This window comes from Equus przewalskii, chromosome 7 (genome assembly GCF_037783145.1).
Source record: "Equus przewalskii isolate Varuska chromosome 7, EquPr2, whole genome shotgun sequence".
Taxonomy (NCBI): domain Eukaryota; kingdom Metazoa; phylum Chordata; class Mammalia; order Perissodactyla; family Equidae; genus Equus; species Equus przewalskii.
This window is the reverse complement of record NC_091837.1, coordinates 80,509,310-80,529,654: the sequence shown is the minus strand read 5'-3', so window position 1 is coordinate 80,529,654 and position 20,345 is coordinate 80,509,310. Positions and strand designations below refer to the sequence as shown.

General features: G+C 48.1%; 1 protein-coding gene across 5 annotated transcripts in view; it reads right to left on the bottom strand.

Annotated features, from left to right (window-relative positions):
- Positions 1–19,773, bottom strand: part of TNFRSF11A (TNF receptor superfamily member 11a) — a 51,323-nt gene extending 31,550 nt beyond the window's left edge. For 4 of the 5 annotated variants that reach the window (XM_070627806.1, XM_070627807.1, XM_070627808.1 and 1 more), the window contains exon 1: positions 19,611–19,768. In XM_070627806.1, the coding sequence (XP_070483907.1) occupies positions 19,611–19,685 (75 nt within the window). In that variant the 5' untranslated portion in view covers positions 19,686–19,768. Of the gene's footprint in view, positions 1–19,610 lie in introns of all 5 variants that reach the window. The other variant, XM_070627810.1, reaches the window with a different exon arrangement.
- Positions 19,774–20,345: the final 572 nt, after the last annotated feature.

Here is a 20,345-nt window from a genome sequence, read left to right as displayed (position 1 = left end):
TGACACCTGGCCTATCTTGCGTTGGCCAGTTCCTAGGGACTTAGAAGAGACTTGTCTCTGGATGCTGCAGGCCATACTGGCTCCGCCTGCTCCTGACTCTCAGACTCCAAGTCCCCCAGTTCCACCTGCTTGGGCTTGCTTTGGGTTAGCCTGTGCTGTATCTCCTTTATGCCAGTCTCCCCCTGCCTGCATGGCCTGCCAAGTACATCCTCTGAATGGCATTTTTTTGTATGAATGAATGGATGTCCTTCAGCCAGACAGATGGGACCCTGTCCCCAGGCCATTCAAGCCCCTCCTGGTCCTCTGGCCCTTCTCTTCCAGCTGCTCAGAATTTGGGCCTGACTCCATCTTCCAAGACCAAGCTCCCAATGGTTGTGAGGTGGTGGCTCTTATTATCGGCAGCAATCCTAGTAAGGCAGCAATCTGATAAACACGTTCCTGCTTACGAGTTACGGAAACAATCTCCTAGGGAATGGGGGAATTTAGCATAAGGCTGCAGATTTTCAGTTAATGGGGTGATTTTGTCAGCCACCTACAGTCTCCTTTCTTTGCCCAAGATGTAGCAACAGAAGGCCTTCGGGAGTTGAGATGTATAAACTTGTAGTTATCTAGGTTTTTTTCTAGTTTGCCTTTAAGATTGACTTGTTTCCTTCTAAAACAATAGAGCTTTTGAACCATAGTTGTTTTCATTAAGCGAATAAAGCAGAACCACTCCTAAATTTTTATTTATTGAATAAAGAATACAGTTGCATGATATAAAATTCAAAAGATACAACAGGCTATTGGGGAGTATGCCCACCTTCTGCCAGCCACTCCGCCCCACAGGCAGCCAGTGTGATCATTGTTTTGTGCCTCCTTCTGGGGATGTAAGGAGACCTGACTGCCGATCCACTTGGGGGCCATTCGACGCAACAGCTGCCTTGGAGGCCAGCTGGGATCAGGTCTGTTTCCAGCACTTGTGTTTTGGGGAATACAGTTTGATTTATGGTACTTAGAAGTCTTGTAAAAAAACACAGCCACATATTGACAGGGTCCTACTACCGTTCTTAATCAATAAACTACAAAAATGATGCTTGGCCCACAGAATTTACATCAACTAACCTTTGCTTGCTAATAGACTTGCCGTGAATTAATAAGGAACACTAGAGCCTGTCTGTGGCAAATATCCTTTACACCCCCCCCCCCCGATATAATTCTTTGGAAAGTTTTAAAAAAAGGGAAAATGGTAAGAACGATAAATTTAATTTATTTGCCTTCTGTTGCCTCACTTTCTTGTGTGTTTTGTGTTGAGCGTATATTTGTTTCAGGGCGTACAGGCTGGTGTTTATTTTAACGGCTGACAAACTCTTCTGGAATAAGCATGTCTGCAGTCTGTGCCAGGCTTTGGGAGGTAGGAGGAAGGCCATAAGCTGTACATCAGAATTCTGTTTAGAGGGCACGTGGATTTGTTTCTCAATGCACAGTCGTGTTGGGTTTAATTCTGAAAAACCCTAAGCTGAAGAAACATAACAGATCTGTTGGCAGAGCTGCAGAGACCAGTGGATCTGCATTTGGAATCCTGTAGGGGAGGCTGACTCAAATACTCATTTTTCATGCTGTTAATCGACTCAGTCGTAGCGAAAGTCATTATGGATGCTAAAATTACTTTCTTGTTCTATTGAAAATTCATGCTGACATATAACAAAGCAGAAAGCAGCTTAGCCCCTTCTTCAAATCAAGGGGGGAAAGAACCCGATTCAGAGGAACAAATGAGGGATTTTCCATAGATTTTATTTTATAAACTATCATCTGTGACCATATTTGAGAATTTGGCTAATAATTTAAGATAGTATCAAATTTCTGAAAGATGGTTAAAAGAGGAACTATTAAATGTGAAAATAATACCTTACTTAAAAGTCCTACTGCCCTGGGAAAAAATATCCTTAAGGAAAGCCACAATTAGAATTGGTCTTACCCAGAATAGAATACAAATAAATGACTAGTGACCTGTGTCCCCCAGAACACCAAGAGAGCTGCTTGACTGTGACACTTTCATCCCAGGATACTGGTTCTCTCTGAAGTATTTTGTTTTTAGAAACAAACAACAAACAAAGAAAAGGCAGCACTAATAGGTCAGAGTGACCTACTGACAAATGCTGTCACTTGTCCATTTCTCAGAATGTCTTCTTTCTCAGCTGGCTGAGAAGACAGGCCAGAGAAGGTCAAAGTTTCTCCCCTTACAAATGTGTCAGTTAGTGAGTCAAAATGCAGACCCTCTAAATTGAGATGTTCTGGGAGATCTTTTCGGTTTTGCCCCTTTCTTAGCTCCTTTTCCCCAGAAGCTTCCAGATGCCCTTCTCTCTTTTATCTAGCTTTCTAATCTGGATCGTGGCACAGTCAGATGTCTGTTAATGGAAAGAAACACCCCACTGTCATGCTTCTCTGTTCAAAGTTCATAACTGGAGTAGAAATGATAACAGGAGTCACTTGTAGCCCAGAAGTCAGAAGGCAGGTTTCTATGGAAAAAAGAAAAACTAGGGGCTGGTCCTGGGGCATAGTGGTTAAGTTCAACACACTCCACTTCGGTGGCCTAGGTTCATGGGTTCGGATCCCGGGCATGGGCCTATATCATTCATCAGCCATGCTGTGGCAGTGACCCACATACAAAATAGAGGAAGATTGGCACAGATGTTAGCTCAGGGCTAATCTTTCTCAAGCAAAAAAAAAAAGAGGAAGATTGGCACAGGTGTTAGCTCAAGGTGAATCTTCCTCAGCAAAAAAATAAAGAAAAGAAAAAGAAAATACTAAAATAAAGGCTGACATGCCAGAATGTAGGAATTTAGTGGAACAAAGGTAGAGGCCTGGAGAATATGGGAAGAGGGCAGCATGGTCCTGGAGAGCTGGTGAAGAGGGAGGAAGGGCCTGGCCAGGCGGCCCCACCGGTTCAGACAGGGTGGGCTTCAGGACGGGAAGATTTTTCTATCCAGGGCAGCTCTCAGAATGGCGCTTCCAGTTTGGCCTGGACAGAAGAATGCCTGACATTTCTTTAATAAAATTATCTATGTTTCTACAATTTGAAGAAAAGGAAAAAAAAAAAAAGACAATTCTAAGCTTTAATGTCCTCACCTGTAAAATGGGGCTAATAATTGTGCCCATCCCACCACAGTGAGGATCAGATGCGATAATTCATGTAAATGATGTAGCATTGGCAAGTGGCAATCCTCAATAAAAATTAGGCTCTGCATCCTCATTTTGATGCTAAAGACCTTTCTAGGAGGCTGCTGGGAGAGTGAAGTGAAGTGACCGCATGAGTCACTCGGCACAGTGGCCCCCACCGCGGGCAGGCAATGGCGGGGGGATGCCAAGGTGCACACCTGTGCAGAATTAGTGAGCATATGTTACTCAGATCATTCCCTGAGGAGGTAAAGGGGAAAGAGTGTTACCAGGAAGGGGAAGGAGGGTGGGAGAGAGAGAACGGGACCCGTAGAAAAATTCTGAGGGCCTGACAATTTTCCTGAGCGCACCATCCCGCTTCCTTTGAATTTGGCTCTGATGCACAGGAGGTGATGGCAGAGTGTTTCAGCTGGGCGACTGGAAAAAAATGTTGTTAATCAAAGAGGTCTATTTTTTTTTAAAGTACGTTCAGTTTCACGTAAAGAAGCGCTTTCTCGTGGATTGCAGCCGTGACAAGCGGTCCAAGTCATTTCAGCGGTTTTCTGTCTGGGGTTCAGTCAGTGGGGTGTGCCGCGCTCGGGCGAGGGCACAGGCAGATCACTCAGGGTGTCTGCTGATAAAGCGGCTACAGATGCTATCTGGCAGGGGTTCTGTGAACTAGGACATAATCGAGTCATGACCAAATGCCCTTCCAGACATTCTCATTCTAAATAAACTTAACAGAATTTCAAGCTTACAGATTTACAGAGAAACTATCACTCATTTTTCTTTTGTACAAACCAAAGCTTCACATTTCATGCTTTAGAACATTCCATGGGCACCTATCAAGATAGTATAAATTAAAGAGACAAAGAGAATAAAGGGGCAGCTTTTGGGGCTCTCCTGTGCACCCCAATAGATCACCTGGCACACTCCCTGAGCTGTATTCACACCACCCGGGACAGCACTGAACTACAGAACATGTTAAAAACTTGGAGACCCCACATTATACCAGCCAGGTGCTTGGCCTAAGTCCTAACAGAAGCAGACACAGGAGCAGTGGGTTTAATCAGAAAAACTCCCTGAGTGTTTAAAATACAATTAATTTCATGGAAATCTATTTTACACGCAGCTCTTGGTAAAACAACTCTGTTGCCAAAAGTGAAGGCTCAAGTATTCTCTGATTGGTACTCTCTCTACTGGTCTCATTGAATATCACAAAGATGAATCAACTCCCTCCCCACATAGAGTTGATTTACTCACTCGCAAATATTAGAGCAAGGCCAGTCATTCCTTTGCCTGAGTCATTTGCTTTTATCTTGTAAAAACGATTTTCACATAATTATAGTCAGAAGATAAATTTCGGTCTAGTCTAGGGTTTAAAAATAGAAAGCATCAATCTCTTAAAAGCTCTGCTATCATCACATCTTCAAAGCTGTCTGTTCTGAGCTCTCATATATTTGTGCAAGGGACTGGTTTCGTTCAGGACTAAAGAAACTAGCCTGTCCCTGTCCTCTCAAGGCATTTAGCCCCAGATGACAAGGCACAGATAGAGAGGAAAGAAAGCTGTAACAGATAGAGACCCACAAGACAATGCAAGAACTGGTGCACTGGAAAGCTCGGAGTTTCACTAAGTCCCTGGATTCAACCCTCTCTGGTCCTGTAGAGGGAAGGAGAGAGAGCAGCCTGGGACACACTGACTGGTGTCTGCATCTTCCGTCTCTGCGATTGGGAACGAGTCAGAGGGAGGTGCACAAAGCCAGGAGGGCAGGGGCAAGGGGCAGAGGCAGAGGGGGTAGAAGTGGAGGGAGCAGTGGGAGATCTGGGGAGGTGCCGGCTCAGGGGCTGGTGCTGAGGCCCAGGGGTGCTCTGACACTGGGAAGGGGAGGGGCTGCGTCAGGGCCCTGAGGATAGGGCAGGTAGGTGGTAATAGGAGAAAGGGAGGGTCTTTTTTTTAGCGGCATCATGACACATATTGCAAAGAATAGTGGAATGAGAAGGCCAATAAGAAGGTGCCAACTCCTTTTAGACAATGCACAGTATCTTATGGAGGGAAGAACCATGTTAAGAGTTGTGTGAGCAGACGACAAAGTCGCGTGTCTGGATCTTGCAGGAGGCAAAGAAAGTAGCTCACTTCAGGGTGGTGAGAAGGGGCTGTCTCCCACTGGGAAACATTGAATTTGGCTCTTTTTATGCCTGTCCTTTAAACGCTATTTTTTTTTTTTTAACTTTGGGGTACTTTAATTAAAAACTTCTTTTTATTGCGGTAAAATATATATAACAAAATTTGCCATTTTAACCATTTATAAGTGTACGTTTCAGAGGCATTACTTACATCACAATGTTGTGTCACCATCACCACTACCTATTTCCAGAACATTGTCATCATTCCAAACAGAAGCTCTTTTAACCATTAAACAATAGGTCCCCACTCCTCCCTCCACCTAGCCCCTGGTAATCTCTATTCTACTTTCTGTCTCTATGAATTTGACTGGGTACCCCATATAAGTGGAATCATATATTTGTCCTTTTGTGTCTTATTTCACTTAGCATAATGTCTTCAAGGTTCATCCATGTTGTAGCATGTATCAGAACTTCATTCCTTTATATGGCAGAATAATATTCCATTGTGTGTATAGACCACATTTAGTCTATCCATTCATCTTCTGACTGACGCACACTTGGGTTGTTTCCACCCTTTGGCTATTGTGATGCTGCTGCAACGAGCGTTGGTACACAAGCATCTATTTGGGTCCCTGTCTTAAATTCTTCAGAGTCTATACCTGAGTCATATGGGAATTCTATGTTTAGCTTTTTGGGGAACCATCAAACTGTTTTCCATAGCAGCTACACCATTTTAATACATTCCCACTAGCAATGCACGAGAGTTCCAATTTCTCCATGTCCTCGCCAACACTTGTTATTTTCTGTTTTTTTGGTAACAGCCATCCTAATGGTTGTGAAGTGGTCTCTCCTTGTGTTTTTGATCCTCATTTCCCCAATGACTAATGATGTCCAACATCTTTGCATGTTCTTATTGGCCCTTTGTATATCTTCTTTGGAGAAATGTCTATTCAAGTCCTTTGCCCATTTTTTTATGAGGTAATTTAATTTTGCCTGGACCTGTTCACAGGACTTGATTCAGCTGTTAACAGCACTGACTCGTCATATAGGACACGAGTGGTATCAGAGAGCTGGAGGACCCTTGGGTTCATTTTCACCATCTTGAAAGAAATCCTTGACTTTCCTGCTTAAGAAAAATGCTCCCACTCTAAACAGCATCACTGCGTGGTTCTCTAGAAAACACCCCAGGAGATTCAGCATTTAAGTAAGACATGCTGAGTGAGTTTACAACCTAACAGTGAGACAAAATGAATCTACATCCATTTATTCCTCGCATATTAACTGAACACATGCTATGTGCCAGAGACAATTTTATGTTCTGTGGATACAGTAGATGGATGCTAGACACGGTCCTCGCTTACAGTCCACGGAGAAGAGCGACAATAAACAAACACGTATTGAAATCTGGTTGTAATGACTGTGATGAAAAAATAAAACAGGATAAAAAAGGTGATGGGATTCTGACGGGGAGCCTCTGTGATAAGATGACATTCAAGCGGAGACCTGCATAGGGTGAGGGGACAGCCAAATTGACAGCAAGTGTCAGGAGGAGGAGCACTCCAGGAGGACATAAAAAGTTGGTGCAAAGGCCCTGGGAGGAAGTATGCATGGCTTGATCAGGAATAGCAAGAAGGCCTGTGTGACCAGCGCAGTGAAGGAGGGGAGTCGAGAAAGTCACACAACCGATCACAGAATTTATCCAGCTTGTGAGTTAACATGCACCACAGCACCAGGACTGTGTGGCACTGACTTTTGGTTCATATTGGACATTGCTGATACGCCATAAAGCTTTAAATAGTCAGCAGTTCATGCTATTTCCTTTACCAGCCAGGAATTACAACATCTGCCATAAGATATTTTTAACTGTGATAAAATACACATAACATAAAATTTACTATGTTAACCATTTTGCCACAAGATAGTTTTGGAGATATTATGCACAGAAAAAAACCTGACTTAGGTCAGGTTGGATTAAAAAAAAAAACCTTAAAAATGTAGAGTAACTATGGCCTATTAGAAATCTTGACATAGTCACCATTTTGATTTCGCAAACTGTTAAACAACTGTCTTTCTAAGCTATATTCAAGTTGCTTCTTATGGACTCCTCAGCATTTCTTCCCTGATCACCTTGATTCCAGATAAGCTCCTTAAAGAAAGTAAAGAGTTCTCTACTTATGCAGACAGGAGCCTATCAAAGGTCTGTTGATTTTTGCTCAACTCTCTTTCTTACCTTCCTCACAATGCATTTATTATCTCTGCTCCTAGAAAAGAAAACATGTGGCCCAAAGGAAAATGAAGAAACAACCTTGCATTTCAAAACTTTAATTGCAAGTTTCTTTGTCTTCCAGAAAGATAAAGAGTGAAAAAAATGAAAAAAGTTTGCAGCTGTGGGCTACTTGAAAGGAAAGTGCAAGGAAGGTTTGTTTCCTAAACACAGTAATTAGGATGGCTTTGTCCTTACCTTATCATTCACAGGCTCCAGTGAATGCCCCTTTATTCTCCCAGTGCAAAGGCGCTTTTTTTTTTTTGTGCCATTCTTGGATTTTTTTTTTTCTTTCATTCATTTGAGAAGAGAGCTGCTTTCTCTTCTTTCCTGTAGTAAATGTCAACGACACCTATGCTCCCAAGACCACACTGGTCTGCTGGAGGCCAAAGCTCCTTCTGGGCTCTGCCTCCATTCTGGGGGTGCACCAAGCTAATAAGGCCATGAGCCCCCAAAGTGGCCACGGAAGGGACCAGACTGCCCCTGGCCCTCAGTAAAGTCCAGTGCTTCTCAAATGTGCATAGAATCACCTGGAAATCGTATTAAAACACAGATTCTGATTCAGTAGACCTGGGGTCGGGCCCCAGATTCTGCATTTCTAACAAGCTCCTGGTGATGCTGGCGCTGTTGGCCTTTGAGTAGCAAGGTCAGAGAGTATGTTAACGACCAAGAGATGACAGTAAAGACCAAGATGAGGTCCGGCTTCTCAACAAGGTTCCCCATGCCTCCATGCACGTCTCCTGCCTTTCCCTCAGCAGCCCTGCCCAGCATCCTCGGCCTAGAACACACTGCAGCCCTGGCCCTCCATTTCTTCCAGCCAACTCTTGTGCTCCTACTCAACCTTCAGGCCCCTGTCAACTACGAGGCTGAAATGTGAAATTACTGATCTTGACCATTTGGGTTTAACCTAAAATCTCCCTCATACGTAGACTGGGGAGACTTATGCTAGACGGTTCCATATCCACCTGGACTTCCTCTTGTCCTTGTCTCTTCCATGCTCTGCGGTTGCTTCTTGTTTGCTTGATCTTCCTGGTAGACTGCAAGCTTGCGACTGGGCCCTCAGCACACCACCCATCTTCCCCAACTCACCTGTGCCCAACATCTGTCTCTAGATGTCCCCACAGTGCTTTCAGAGTCACCCTTGCTCAGTGTCCTCCATTAACTCTGTGCTCACTGGCATTCCACGCCCCCAACCTGGTTTTGCATCACCTGTGCCTGCTCATCACCCATTGCTCACCACAAACCAGTCTACTGACCACACCCACTCACATGCCACCCCGCCCCGGAGCTTTGCTCATGCTCTCCCTGTCTTCATCTTCATTGTCAATCCAAATGCCAGCCCTCCCTCCCTCCCAGCTTGGCACACATCCAGCCTCTCCTGAGGAGCCTTGCCTGGGGACTCTGGCCCATGACACCCTCCAGCCTTCCTGACATCCTACCATGCATATCACATGTATTCCACATCTTAATATCCTCCAGTGTCCTCATGTGGCCACATCTAGGGACTTTGACTAGATTAGAAACTCCCTGAGGAGAATGATGCCTACATCCATGTTCCCTGAAGAACCAAGCAGTGCTGGCTACTGAACAGGCGGCCACAAGACACTGGACCCAGATGGAGAATGCACTGCAGCTCCTCACAGTGGCTGGCATGGGGGCCCAACACCCTAGTGGCCTATGTAGCCTCGGGAGTAATCGTTATCACGCTGGGCATGCTCCATCTGTCTTGCTTTTCAAGACCTTAAACCCCACATCCAGTGCATCCCTGGACTCTTGAACTTGTCCCTCTTCTTCCTTTTTTCTTTGATTAACACAGTTGATCTCCACCTTCTCTTATTTCAGCCACAAGTGACCTAAACTCAGTCAAGTAATATTTATTCAGTACCTGTTAGTAATGCTCTATGCCGGGTCTTCTCCTCCACTCCCATGTTCACAGACCAATTCCTCCCAATCAATAACATGCATAAGAATCACCTAGAAATCTTGTTAAAAATGCAGATTCTGGGGCTGGCCCCGTGGCCGAGTGGTTAAGTTCGCGCGCTCCGCTGCAGGCGGCCCAGCACTTCGTTAGTTCGAATCCTGGGCGTGGACATGGCACTGCTCATCAGACCACGCTGAGGCAGCGTCCCACATGCCACAACTAGAAGAACCCACAACGAAAGAATACACAACTATGTACCGGGGGGGCTTTGGGGAGAAAAAGGAAAAAATAAAATCTTAAAAAAAAAAACAAAAACCTTATAAAAAAAAAAATGCAGATTCTGATTCAGTAGGTCTAGGGCGGGGCCCGAGATTCTGCACTTCTAACAAGCTCCCAGGTGATGCTGATGCTGCTGGTCTTTGAGTAGCAAGGTCAGAGATTACGTCAAAGACTAAGAGCCAGAACTTTCTCATATTCCCAAACACTGCACAGTCATCTCCATCTATATAATGTACATTGAGAACCGCCCCTCCTATCGCTGGATACAGACACCACTTATCTTGAGTGGGAGTGAGGGAAGAATTGGCCCATCCGAAACACCTGCGTGCAGGCACTCTGTCAGAGACTTGACTTTCCTTATTTTCCTGCATCCTCACAAAGAGAGGGAGCACCTTGCTCCAATGGTTAGTGATAAGGTGACTGGAACAATGCTGGCATGTTGCAAATGCTCAAATTCTTGTTAAAATAATGAATAATTTTTCCTGAAGGACCATTGTGATCTCATAACTTCCCTTTACAGAAGGCTCTCATAGTTTCCTTGTAGTTCTGAATCAAATTCACCCTCCCAAGCCCGGACTGGGAAAGGCTCCACCAATTTGGGGCAAAAGTAGAGATTCCCTGGGGGGAGGGGTTGCAAAATCAAGATTCGAAATCTCTTCCTGAGCTCAAATTCTCTTTTTCAGTAGGGACAGAACAGAGTTCTACCTAAGTAACACACAACACAGCTGCTCTGGCCCTTTACGTCTGTCACTCCCACGTGGGAAGGGAGGGCCTCTCTCCTGGAGGAGGCCCCTCTCACGAGGCCCCTCTGGACTTGCTCTCCAGCCACGGAGGAGCAGGGCACCCATCACTTTGGCATTTCCTCACCTGGGAGGACCACTCTGCACCCTTAAGATGACAACCAGTTGGTTGTGCATTCTGATGCTTTGGTCACTTCTAATTTTACACATAAAGAGGGCCTCAAAGACCTGGTCACAGGAACCCCATCTGGGGCTCGGAAAACCTCAGCCCATCAGAAGGGGGCAATTTTTTATGGTTTCATTAAAAAAATGTGCAAACTTTGTGACCATTAGAAATTAAATGGTTAAAGTTTAAGACAGAGATTCCAACTGTGTTCCCACTGAATTTAATTGCCCCCATATCTTATACTCCCTTGTCATAGGTTTGGGGGTCTCTTTCGGATTTCTTGCCCCCGAGCATTAGTAACCCATGTTATTCTTCTCCACACAAACTCCCCTGGCAGCTCGCTATCTCCCTCGAGTAAAAGCTCCAGACGTGTCAGTGACCCAGAGGCTATATATGTCTGACCCTCTTTCTTATTCCAATTTCTCTCTCTACTTAGGGGAGAGCCTTTGAAGAAACGTCATTGAAAAACCATTAGTAATAGAAATGATTTAGATTTGCGCCGTGATAGAGACATCAAAAGAGGAGCGCAGGGCGCTTGGGCGGAGAGAGGAGTTCCCAAATTCACTGTAAACAGAGTAATACTAAGACATGAGGGGCCTTTACAAATATGATAGAACTCCATGCAGCGGCTCACGGTACGCTGCCCGGGGCTCGGGGGCCTTGTCTCCATCCCACCTGCCCCATCCAGCGCAGAGCCTGGCAGGTGGCGGAGTAGGGTAAACACAGCCGTGAATGCCTGGACAGGTGCGGGAGCAGCGCTCCAGCACGGCGGCGGAGTACACTTTACTTCTGGGGGGGGGGGGGGAGCACCGAGGAGTCAGAGATGTCTTTGCTTCAGGAAGTGGCAGAGATGATTCAATATGTCACATTCCTTTTCCTCCTGAGTCAGGGATCAACTGGTGCACAGACCCTGGGCTGAGTGCTCAGGGTGCCTGTTTAAACTCCATTAGCCTTAAAGTCACAGCATTTTTCTTTCTGCTTAATAGTTAATGACAGAAAGTCCTCAATGGGTATCTGTCCTCGAGCAGAGCCCTGCGAACGCAGACTGGTTACGACATTTCCCCAAACACTAAAAGGCGTGCTTCCATCCCACCATTCCCGGAGGTTCTTTCTCTGGTTCTTTCCCCATCATACAGTTGACTTTATAAGCAGTTTACCTGAGGGCTTAAGACCATGCCACTGGAGCAGACGCCTGGGAGGAGTTCCAGCTCTGCCACTATGAGCTGTGCCAACTTGGCCAAGTTACTTAGCCTCTCTGTGCCTCAGTTTTCTCATCTTCTTGGCAAGGTGGAGTGAGGATTAGAGATAATCTGTGTAAAGCATCTAGCACATGCCTGGCACACGGGAGAGATCCAACAAATGGCAGGTACTTTTACTATGTTAATCATAGATCTGAATTTAGAGCCAAGCTCAAAACCATTCTGTGGAATCCCACAGTCTATAGCAGTGGCTTTCAAACTTAAGCGTGCATCAGAATCCTCTGGAGGGGTTGTTAGGCCAGACTGCCGGGCGCCACCCCAGAGTTTCTGATTCAGCAGGCACAGGGTGGGGCCCAAGAATGTGCATTTCTTACAAGTTCGCAGCTGCTGCGGATCCTGGGTCCAGGGGCCACATTCCCCATGGGGCAGAGTCCCAACTCCTAGGTTTGTTCACACAGCCCTTCACGACCAACCAGCGGCCCCCTCCCTGGCTGGCCTTACCCTTATCTGGTCTCTCTGGCCAGCCCTGGGCTCCAGACATGGCACGGGACTCAATTTTCTCCTGCTTGTCCCCACCTCTGCCCCTTCGCTCTGCCCTCAGAATCATACCCGTCCTTCCAGTGCCAGATCAAGCACTACCTGCCCACTTCCCCACTGCAGTCCTCTGTCCCTTCGGTGCTCCTGCAGCTTCTCGCTCCTTCCTCTTTTGTAGGGCTTTTGACCCATGTAACTAATGCAAGGGACGGAGACCGGGAGGTCTCGTCTTCCCCCCTAGATGGGGAGCTCTTCAGGTCAGAGGCTGCGTGGTCTAAGTCAGATGTTTCCCACAGTGCCTTAGGGGCTTTTGTTTGTTTGTTTGTTTGTGGATTTTGCTAGTAAGTGCAAAATCAGTATCCACCGAATTGAAAGGAAAAAAAGCTGACAGAGAGGCTAAAGGAACTAGAATGAATAACCCTGGGCAAGGGGAAGTTGTGGGCGAACAATCTTCAACAATAGAAACATTAAAATAAAGAAGACACTGGCCAACTGATCTTTACCCCTATGAAAGAACAAATTTGAGGAAATGGGGTCAAATTGTGACATATTAGATGCAGGTCTGCTATAGGGAAGTTCCTGACATTGGGAATTAGTAAATGATGAACCAGATTAGCGGATGTGAATAATCTCGACTAACCTTTAAAAATGGTGCAGATTCTCAATTACCCTGCAAGTTCTTAGATGCCATGCTGCTTCACACCTTGGGGACAGAGTTGAGCAATGTGAAGGGCCCTTGACAGGTTCTTTTCAACTGGAGAGGAGTTTGGCTGCTGTTTGTGCTACTTAATGATACACTTTGCAGTTAGTTGCTAACTACATTAGACAAAGTAACAATTTTTTTCTTTTTGAGGAAGATTAGCCATGAGCTAACTGCTGCCTCTCCTCCTCTTTTTGCTGAGGAAGACTGGCCCTGAGCTAACATCCGTGCCCATCTTCCTCTACTTTATACGTGGGACACCTACCACAGCATGGCGTGCCAAGCAGTGCCATGCCCACACCCAGGATCCGAAGCAGCGAACCCCGGGCCGCTGAGAAGCGGAACATGTGCACTTAACCGCTGCGCCACCGGGCCGGTCCCAGTAACAAATATTTAAAAAAAAATCAATACCTTAGGGAAGTGGTTCACTTCCCACTTGGGGGATATAATGAGAACCCAAACCAGCAAACGCGGCGGTGCTAATAGGATTTATGCAACACCACACGTCTTCCCTTCCCACTTGCCAGGTTTAACCATCACATTCATGAAAAGTTGAGAGTTTTTCTTCCTCATTTTTAATGGAAAGTCTTCAAATTTCTGGTAGCTGGAGGAAGTGGCTCTTGCACCCTTAACACTGAACAGGAAATGTAATAAGTTATTATTACTCTGACGAACTGAAAGGGCAGTTTTTGCAGTCAGTTTTTCTCGCCCCTTGAAAACCTGGCAGCTCTGACTTCGCTTGTGTCACACGGGCTCCTGTGTCACCAGCTGGGCTAGGACTTTTTCGGGTGGCGGCTGGGCAGAGAGGGAGGGAAGCCCTCCTGTGAGGCACTAGCAATCCACCAGGAAAACGTGTTTTCTGCAAGCACGTAGTTTTCGCCGAGCTATGGGTCCAAGGTAAACACTGCTTCTGTGGGGGGCAGGTGACATATCTGAGGCCAGTGTGGGAAGACCCCGGGTCAGGTCACACCTGCTCTGACGCTGGACCCTCTGGGGGTCACTGGCTGCTTATCTCTCTTGAGTCCTGAGTTTTAGAGCTCTGCCTACATCCTGAACTTCTGATTCAAAGATACCTTTACGTCAGGAAATGGCTCTAAATTCCAGAGCACACCAATTTCCTGCGGATCCCAGCACCTTGGGCCTTTCAGCTTGTTTACCTCTATACGGTCTGAGGAACATCGTCTCTACCGCCCAAGAAAATAAAACAGCTGAGGTTCAAGAGCCTAAACTTCATCCTTCTTTATTGTTTGTTTGGGGAAAAAAATCCTTTTTCACTTGAACCTGAACAACATTTGGATTTGGATTAACACAGAAATTTCCTTAATAAACTGAAAAATACAATTCAATGGTCAGCTATTTGTTCTGATATCTACCACATCTTTTTTTCTTTTAAATAACATGTCCAACCACATCCTTTGCCCCTGTATTGTGGGCACCGAGCACAGCCCTGCTGGCTCTGAAATCACTCCTGTAGGTGGCTTCTCCTTTCTCTCACCACTACACCGACCTGATTCAAGCCTTTACTAGCTCCTCCCCGAACCAGGGCAGTGGCCTCCTTACTGTCCCCTCAGCCCACCCCGGGGCGCTCTTTCCCATAACACACAAACCAGAACACACAAATCTGATCGTGTCCCTCCTGAGCCCACAATTCTTGGAGATAAAAATCTAAACTATTTCGCTTGCCCTCAAGGCCCCCGAGCACCGGCTCTGGCTCCCTCTCCCCTCGTTCCCTGGAGTCCAGGAATGCTGTCCTTTTTAGAGTTGCCTGAAAACTCTGCACTCCGTCATGCCTCCCTGCTGTTCCCACCATGAGGGCACTAGCCACGCCTGAATCTCCAGCCGAAAAGCTGCTCTGTTGTCCCTCTTTACAAGCTTTATACACACACAACTGCACAGTAAGGAAGAACGTGGTATTTTCCCCGACACTTTCAGGCGGGTTAAAGCGCTCCTTGTCGTGGGTGCCCACACTTTGGAAATGCTTCCAGGACACATGTGTCCTACCGTACATGTCTAGACTGTGCTTCCTGAAGACGGGCTGTGCCCAGGGCTCTGCCTTCCTGGCCACCTGCGCGTGCCACCTGGCGGAGGTGCTCACTTTCTTGAAATAAATGACTACACACATTGAACACAAATCCAGTTTTATTTCTCACTATGGAGTGCCCTGCCCTGAATGTGAAAGCCCACAGAAATCAAAGGCTGAAAGTTGATGGTGGCCCACAAAACAAATACAGATATAAAGTTATCATCGCTCTTCCGTCAAGAATGGGTTTCAAACTGCTGACTGCGGTGCTGTCGTGGGAACAGCAGCGCCAGCCAGCCCCTGACGACTGAGACAGAGGGGAAGCCGGCCGGGGGGAGCGCTGGCAGGCTGTGTCCCCGGCAGGAAACAGACTGAGCATGTCTCTTGAAATGAGGACAGAAGATACAGGCCGGTGTGTAATCTTGCTCACCGCCTACTCAGCATTAAACCTCATAAGCTCACCGAGAACTTCAGACGGACCAGATCTTCTGTTTTGCTGAAGCCCACTGCCTCACTCTTGGTTTCTCAGGCTCAGTGCTTTGGGGTGGAAAGCATGAGTTGAGCTTAAACTGTTTCTAGCAGTGGATCCTGTAGGAAGCCCACGCTTTGCAACCAGAGGGAAACAGAGAGAAGGTCAACAACTTTCTACAAACCACGTGGAGAACCTAAAGACGCTTGGAGGGAAAATCACCTGCTGGGCAAAATCTTACCCATGCCAGCTCTGGATGCCTGGAGGTGGGGTCAGGGAGCTGTGTGTGCCATCATGCATGCTTCCCTTGTGGGTTGGGGTCAGGACACTGCAGAGAGACAGCAGACAGGTCCTGGGTGGCCACCTGGCCAGAAGGTGTATGCCCTAGGGAGTGAAACACCTGTAGAGCTGATGACCATGGGAGGAGGCACACCCACACTGGCAAAAAGAACAGCCTAGACAGCATTCCTAGTCCACTGGACACATTATGTGGGAAAAACACTAATATTTTTTTCCATGCACTTCAAAAATAGAAAAATACAATGGGGGAAATTTTAATACTGACATGGCAGATAAAGTTCACGCAGCACCTTCTTAAAACAACACTCTGCAAAGGAGGGCCTGCTTTGGAACTCCCCTTTTCATGGCCTCATAAAGCACTGATTTATTGACCTTCGAAGATACACCTTTATTGTTTCAGTTTTCCTGGTGTAAGAATTGCTGGTAGATAACTGAAAAAGCAAGCTCACATTTCCTTATCAACACAGAGAATGTGTTCATATTACAGATTTGCCATTTTCGGGGAAAGTGGTGGGAAGGAAATAATGTTAGGGGGAGGCATTTGAAACATCTGTTATCAACCAAGTGAACTAAAAGGCCACTGATCTACATGGCTGTGGTTCTCAGAACAAAGTGTCTTCCCTCTAGGATGGGATGGGGGCAGGGAAACGGCCAGGGCAGGTGCCCAGCACCCACCTGCCCTCTGGTCCCAGCTCCACCCTCGGGGATTTCCTCTGCGGGGTCTCCCCACAGGCCTGTCCTGGGCCCTGCAGCCTATCTGTTTCTGAAGAGTCTACCTTACCAACTCAATAAGGGCCATACAAGAGTTATCTCGAAAACTATAAATGTTTAATGCCCCATCTGTTTGGTAGGGTTTCCTGAATTAAGTGCTTTGTGCTATCTATAAAGTCATAAAAATGTGAGTTTTTTTTTTCTTTTTTGGCAAGATTCCTTTAGGCCTAAACATACTCACGCCATCCTCTCGGCTAGAAAGCTTTCTTCCTCAAGTACCTCTTAGAGTCATTCCTTCTCTGACCCTTGATTTCCTCCCCATCCTCCAAAGACCACGGCAGAACCCCCTTCCTCCAAAAGTCCTCCCCATTCCTCCAGCTATACTCAGTCTCTCCGGCTCTTGGCACCCTCTGCGCCTCTCTTATCACAGGCTGCTTCACCCGTCTGGTCCTCTCGACTGGACTGTGACCTGTGAAGACAGCTATGTCTTCGTCTTGTTTCTCACCAGCACCATGTTTTATGTACCATCAATGTCTGCTGGCCTGGCTATGAATGGATTTGCCCTTAGGTCTTGGATACCTGGAATTAACCTGGCTATGTATAATCAATTATCTAATGAAAACAGTGTGCTTCTATTATTTTCTTACTTGGAACAAACCAAACTAGCAACACAAAAACTTAAAATGTTTTATCTGTAGGCAAACACTCTTTTTATGGATGAAAACAAATTCCCTCACAAATACAGGCGGACAGAGATATAATCACCGAAATGTTTGAAAAGGCAAAACACCTAGCCTTTCCAGGTAAGTTTAAATCTATTTAATATAGTGTAAATGAAACTAGATACAATGCTTGCAGATAAAGCACTTTCTAGAAGCTGTTTTTGCCAAGTATTTTACAAAACCAATCCCCTGCCCCTAATAAGCAGTTCTTCAAGCCTTGCCCGGTGTGTGATGAAGAAAATCAATAGACAGCCAATGCAATTCCTTTTTTTTTGAACTAATAGAATAGGTTGGCCAAAAAAACAGTAATTGAACGCACACAGTGCCTATAACCGCAGTGTCGCTTCTGGAGATAATAACGTGATACTACATCTAGCTCCACCTCTCAGAGTGGATGGATTTCCACTGGGGAGATTGGGCACAAACCCTATCATTTGATTAGAACTGTCCCAATGGCATTTGATTGCTTCCTGTCGAGGTATGATTGAAAAATGCACATAATTCAAGTGGTCTAAAGGGAAGGGTAACAGCACTTGTTGAAAGGTCTCTCCAAAAAATAAATTTGTTTCGCTAGCATTTGTTGTTATTATTCGAGCCTACTGTACCTTATGCATAGATGTGGGCAGTTTCTGCAATAGCAACGTGAGACGCTCTTTAAAACCATATTCTTGGTGTGTTTTTCTCAGGAGGCTGGCTGTTCACTGGAGCTGGTCCTTTACTTCAAATAAGGTAGCACCCTGTCCAACCTGTTGGACACTTAATTAAGCAACACCTCAAGTGCTTAAAATAAAAATTCCACTAGGTTTTTCCGCCTTCGTTTCCCTCAACCAACCGTTCTAGAAGACCCAGACATGTAGGAACGAAATAGGATGAATCTTCACGAGGATGTTCCGCTCCAGCCCACAGCATATTCCTCTTATTTTCGTCCATGCTTTCACCCCAGGCTGGCCTCCCTCCCTCTTCTCAGCCCAAATACAGTTCTACAAGCACCTCTCCTGTGTCTTCACGGGGTTCTGTGCCACCCTGCCAAACAATGTTAACAACAGCTTAAGCCAATTTTAAGAGAAGGGGAATCTGAAACTGCTGAAACCAAGAAAACCACCACCATTTCCCTTGCCTCTGAGGTACTTCCAAGTACACAAGATTTTTATAGTATTTGTGGTGCTGGGCTTGCCGCACTATAGCTCTCCCCCGGGAGGACAAACATCAGTGGCTGGCTTTATTTACTTGGCAGCTGGACTGAGAGATCGGTAAAGAAATTTCTTCTCAGAGGACTGGGCGGCAAGGATCAGGGAAGGTGCTCATTTTCTGGCCCCTCAGCACTCTTCAGGCTGCAGCCCTCTATCAGCCCTGCGGTGCTCCTAAGGGGATGGCCCCTGAGGGGAGCCCCAGGTGCATCCCGGGCTGGGGAGACCCAGAAGGGCCTGGTACCAGGGAGACGAACCACAGCCCCACTGTGGGTGCCTGTCCCGGCCCCTCCCGGGCCGAGCGCACGGAACTGGCTGTTTCGGGCTCTGTACTGACTTGAAGCTCGTGTACCTTGGTTTCTCCAATTGCAAACAGTACTTCGTCCTAACATCATCAAAGAGCTTCTGAGAACACGTGATTCGAGCTATTCAGGGCCAGAACCTGAACTGGTGGACCTTAAACTGTTTTGGTGGGGGGGGGGGGGGGGGGGTGGGGGGGGGGGAGTCGGAACGGAGACACACAAAAAAGGGGAGCATAAAAAAGAAACGTGATGTCAGCTTCTCGGAAGAAACTGCCAAATTCGGTTTCACTGCCCGCTCCGGCCATCCCCGCGAGGCGAGTACTGCTCTAGTCCTCAGATGACCAACGAAGCTGAGGCGGGACAGGGTGCGAGCGAAGCGCAGTTAGAGGGAGTGACCCAGAGCTCCGGGGGACTCGAGGTGGCCCGAAAGGAGAAACCGCATTCGGGGGGGACTGCCCACTGTGGGCCCCGTCGCGGCTTCGCACGGTCTCCCTCGGTGATGCGGTTCGCAGCGGGAAGGGGCTGGCTCTGGGCCGCGGTCTCCGCAGCAGCTACCCTGCGTGGGAACTCCGGACGGGCTCCAGAAACGTTCGCGGAATAAACGACATCATCAAAGCCTGTCCCTAAGCGGGACTTTTAGAAGCGCCGCGTCCGCGGGCTGGGGTCCCGCAGCTCCCCCTTCCGCGCCCCAGAACCGCTCTACTCGCCCTATCCCTCCTTCCACCGTCCAAGGCGGGGACCGCCTCCCCCGGGTTTCCGCCGTCTCGGTCCAGGTCTCGGGACGTCCCGCAGCCCCGCGCCCCGTCCTGCCCCAGCCCCGGCGGCCGGGCGGCTTCCTTACCTGCAGCGGGCCGAGCAGGGCGCACAGCGCGAGCAGCGCGGGCAGCGGGCGGCGCCGCCGGGCGCGCGGGGCCATGGCGCGGAGGGCCGGGCTGGGGCCGCGCTCTGCGGCCTCTGAGGTCCTGGCGGCGCGACGGCCTGGGGCTTCGGGGTCGCCCCGCCCCGCCAGGCCCCGCCCCGCCCGGGCACCTGTCCCCGCCCGCCCGCGCTGCGCCCCCCTCCGGCCGGGCCTGCCAAGTGGAGCCCGAGCGCGGGGCGCGGCGTCTGCTTCGCGGGCGTGCCAGGGGTCGGGGGCGCTGGGGGCGCTGGGAGCGAAGGCGGCGACAGGGACCCGGGCGCTCATCGCCCCGGACGCCCGCGTGCTCTGCCCAGTGGGCGCGTGAGTTAGCCCGGGAGCTTCCCATCCTTGGCTCCTCGGGTTGCACGCCGCCACCGAGCACCCCCTGCAGAGACAGGGTTGCCTGCGACCTGACCTAGGTGTCTTTCTCGTTCGCAGGCACCGGCCGGCCTGCATCCCAGGCCTCCTGGGCAGGATTACCGGGGAAGGCAGGCGGCCTAGCGGCCCGGCCCCCGCCCAGCGCCCGCCTGGAGCCCGCGCGCTCAGCCCTCCCAGGCGGAGCTTCCCAAAGGTGGATGCGCCACCACCGCGGATGGACGAGAAGAGGCCCTTTACTGGAAATCTCGTGGACTACACTGAAAGGATTACCACAATATCCGTGCAGCATGTTCATAAAAT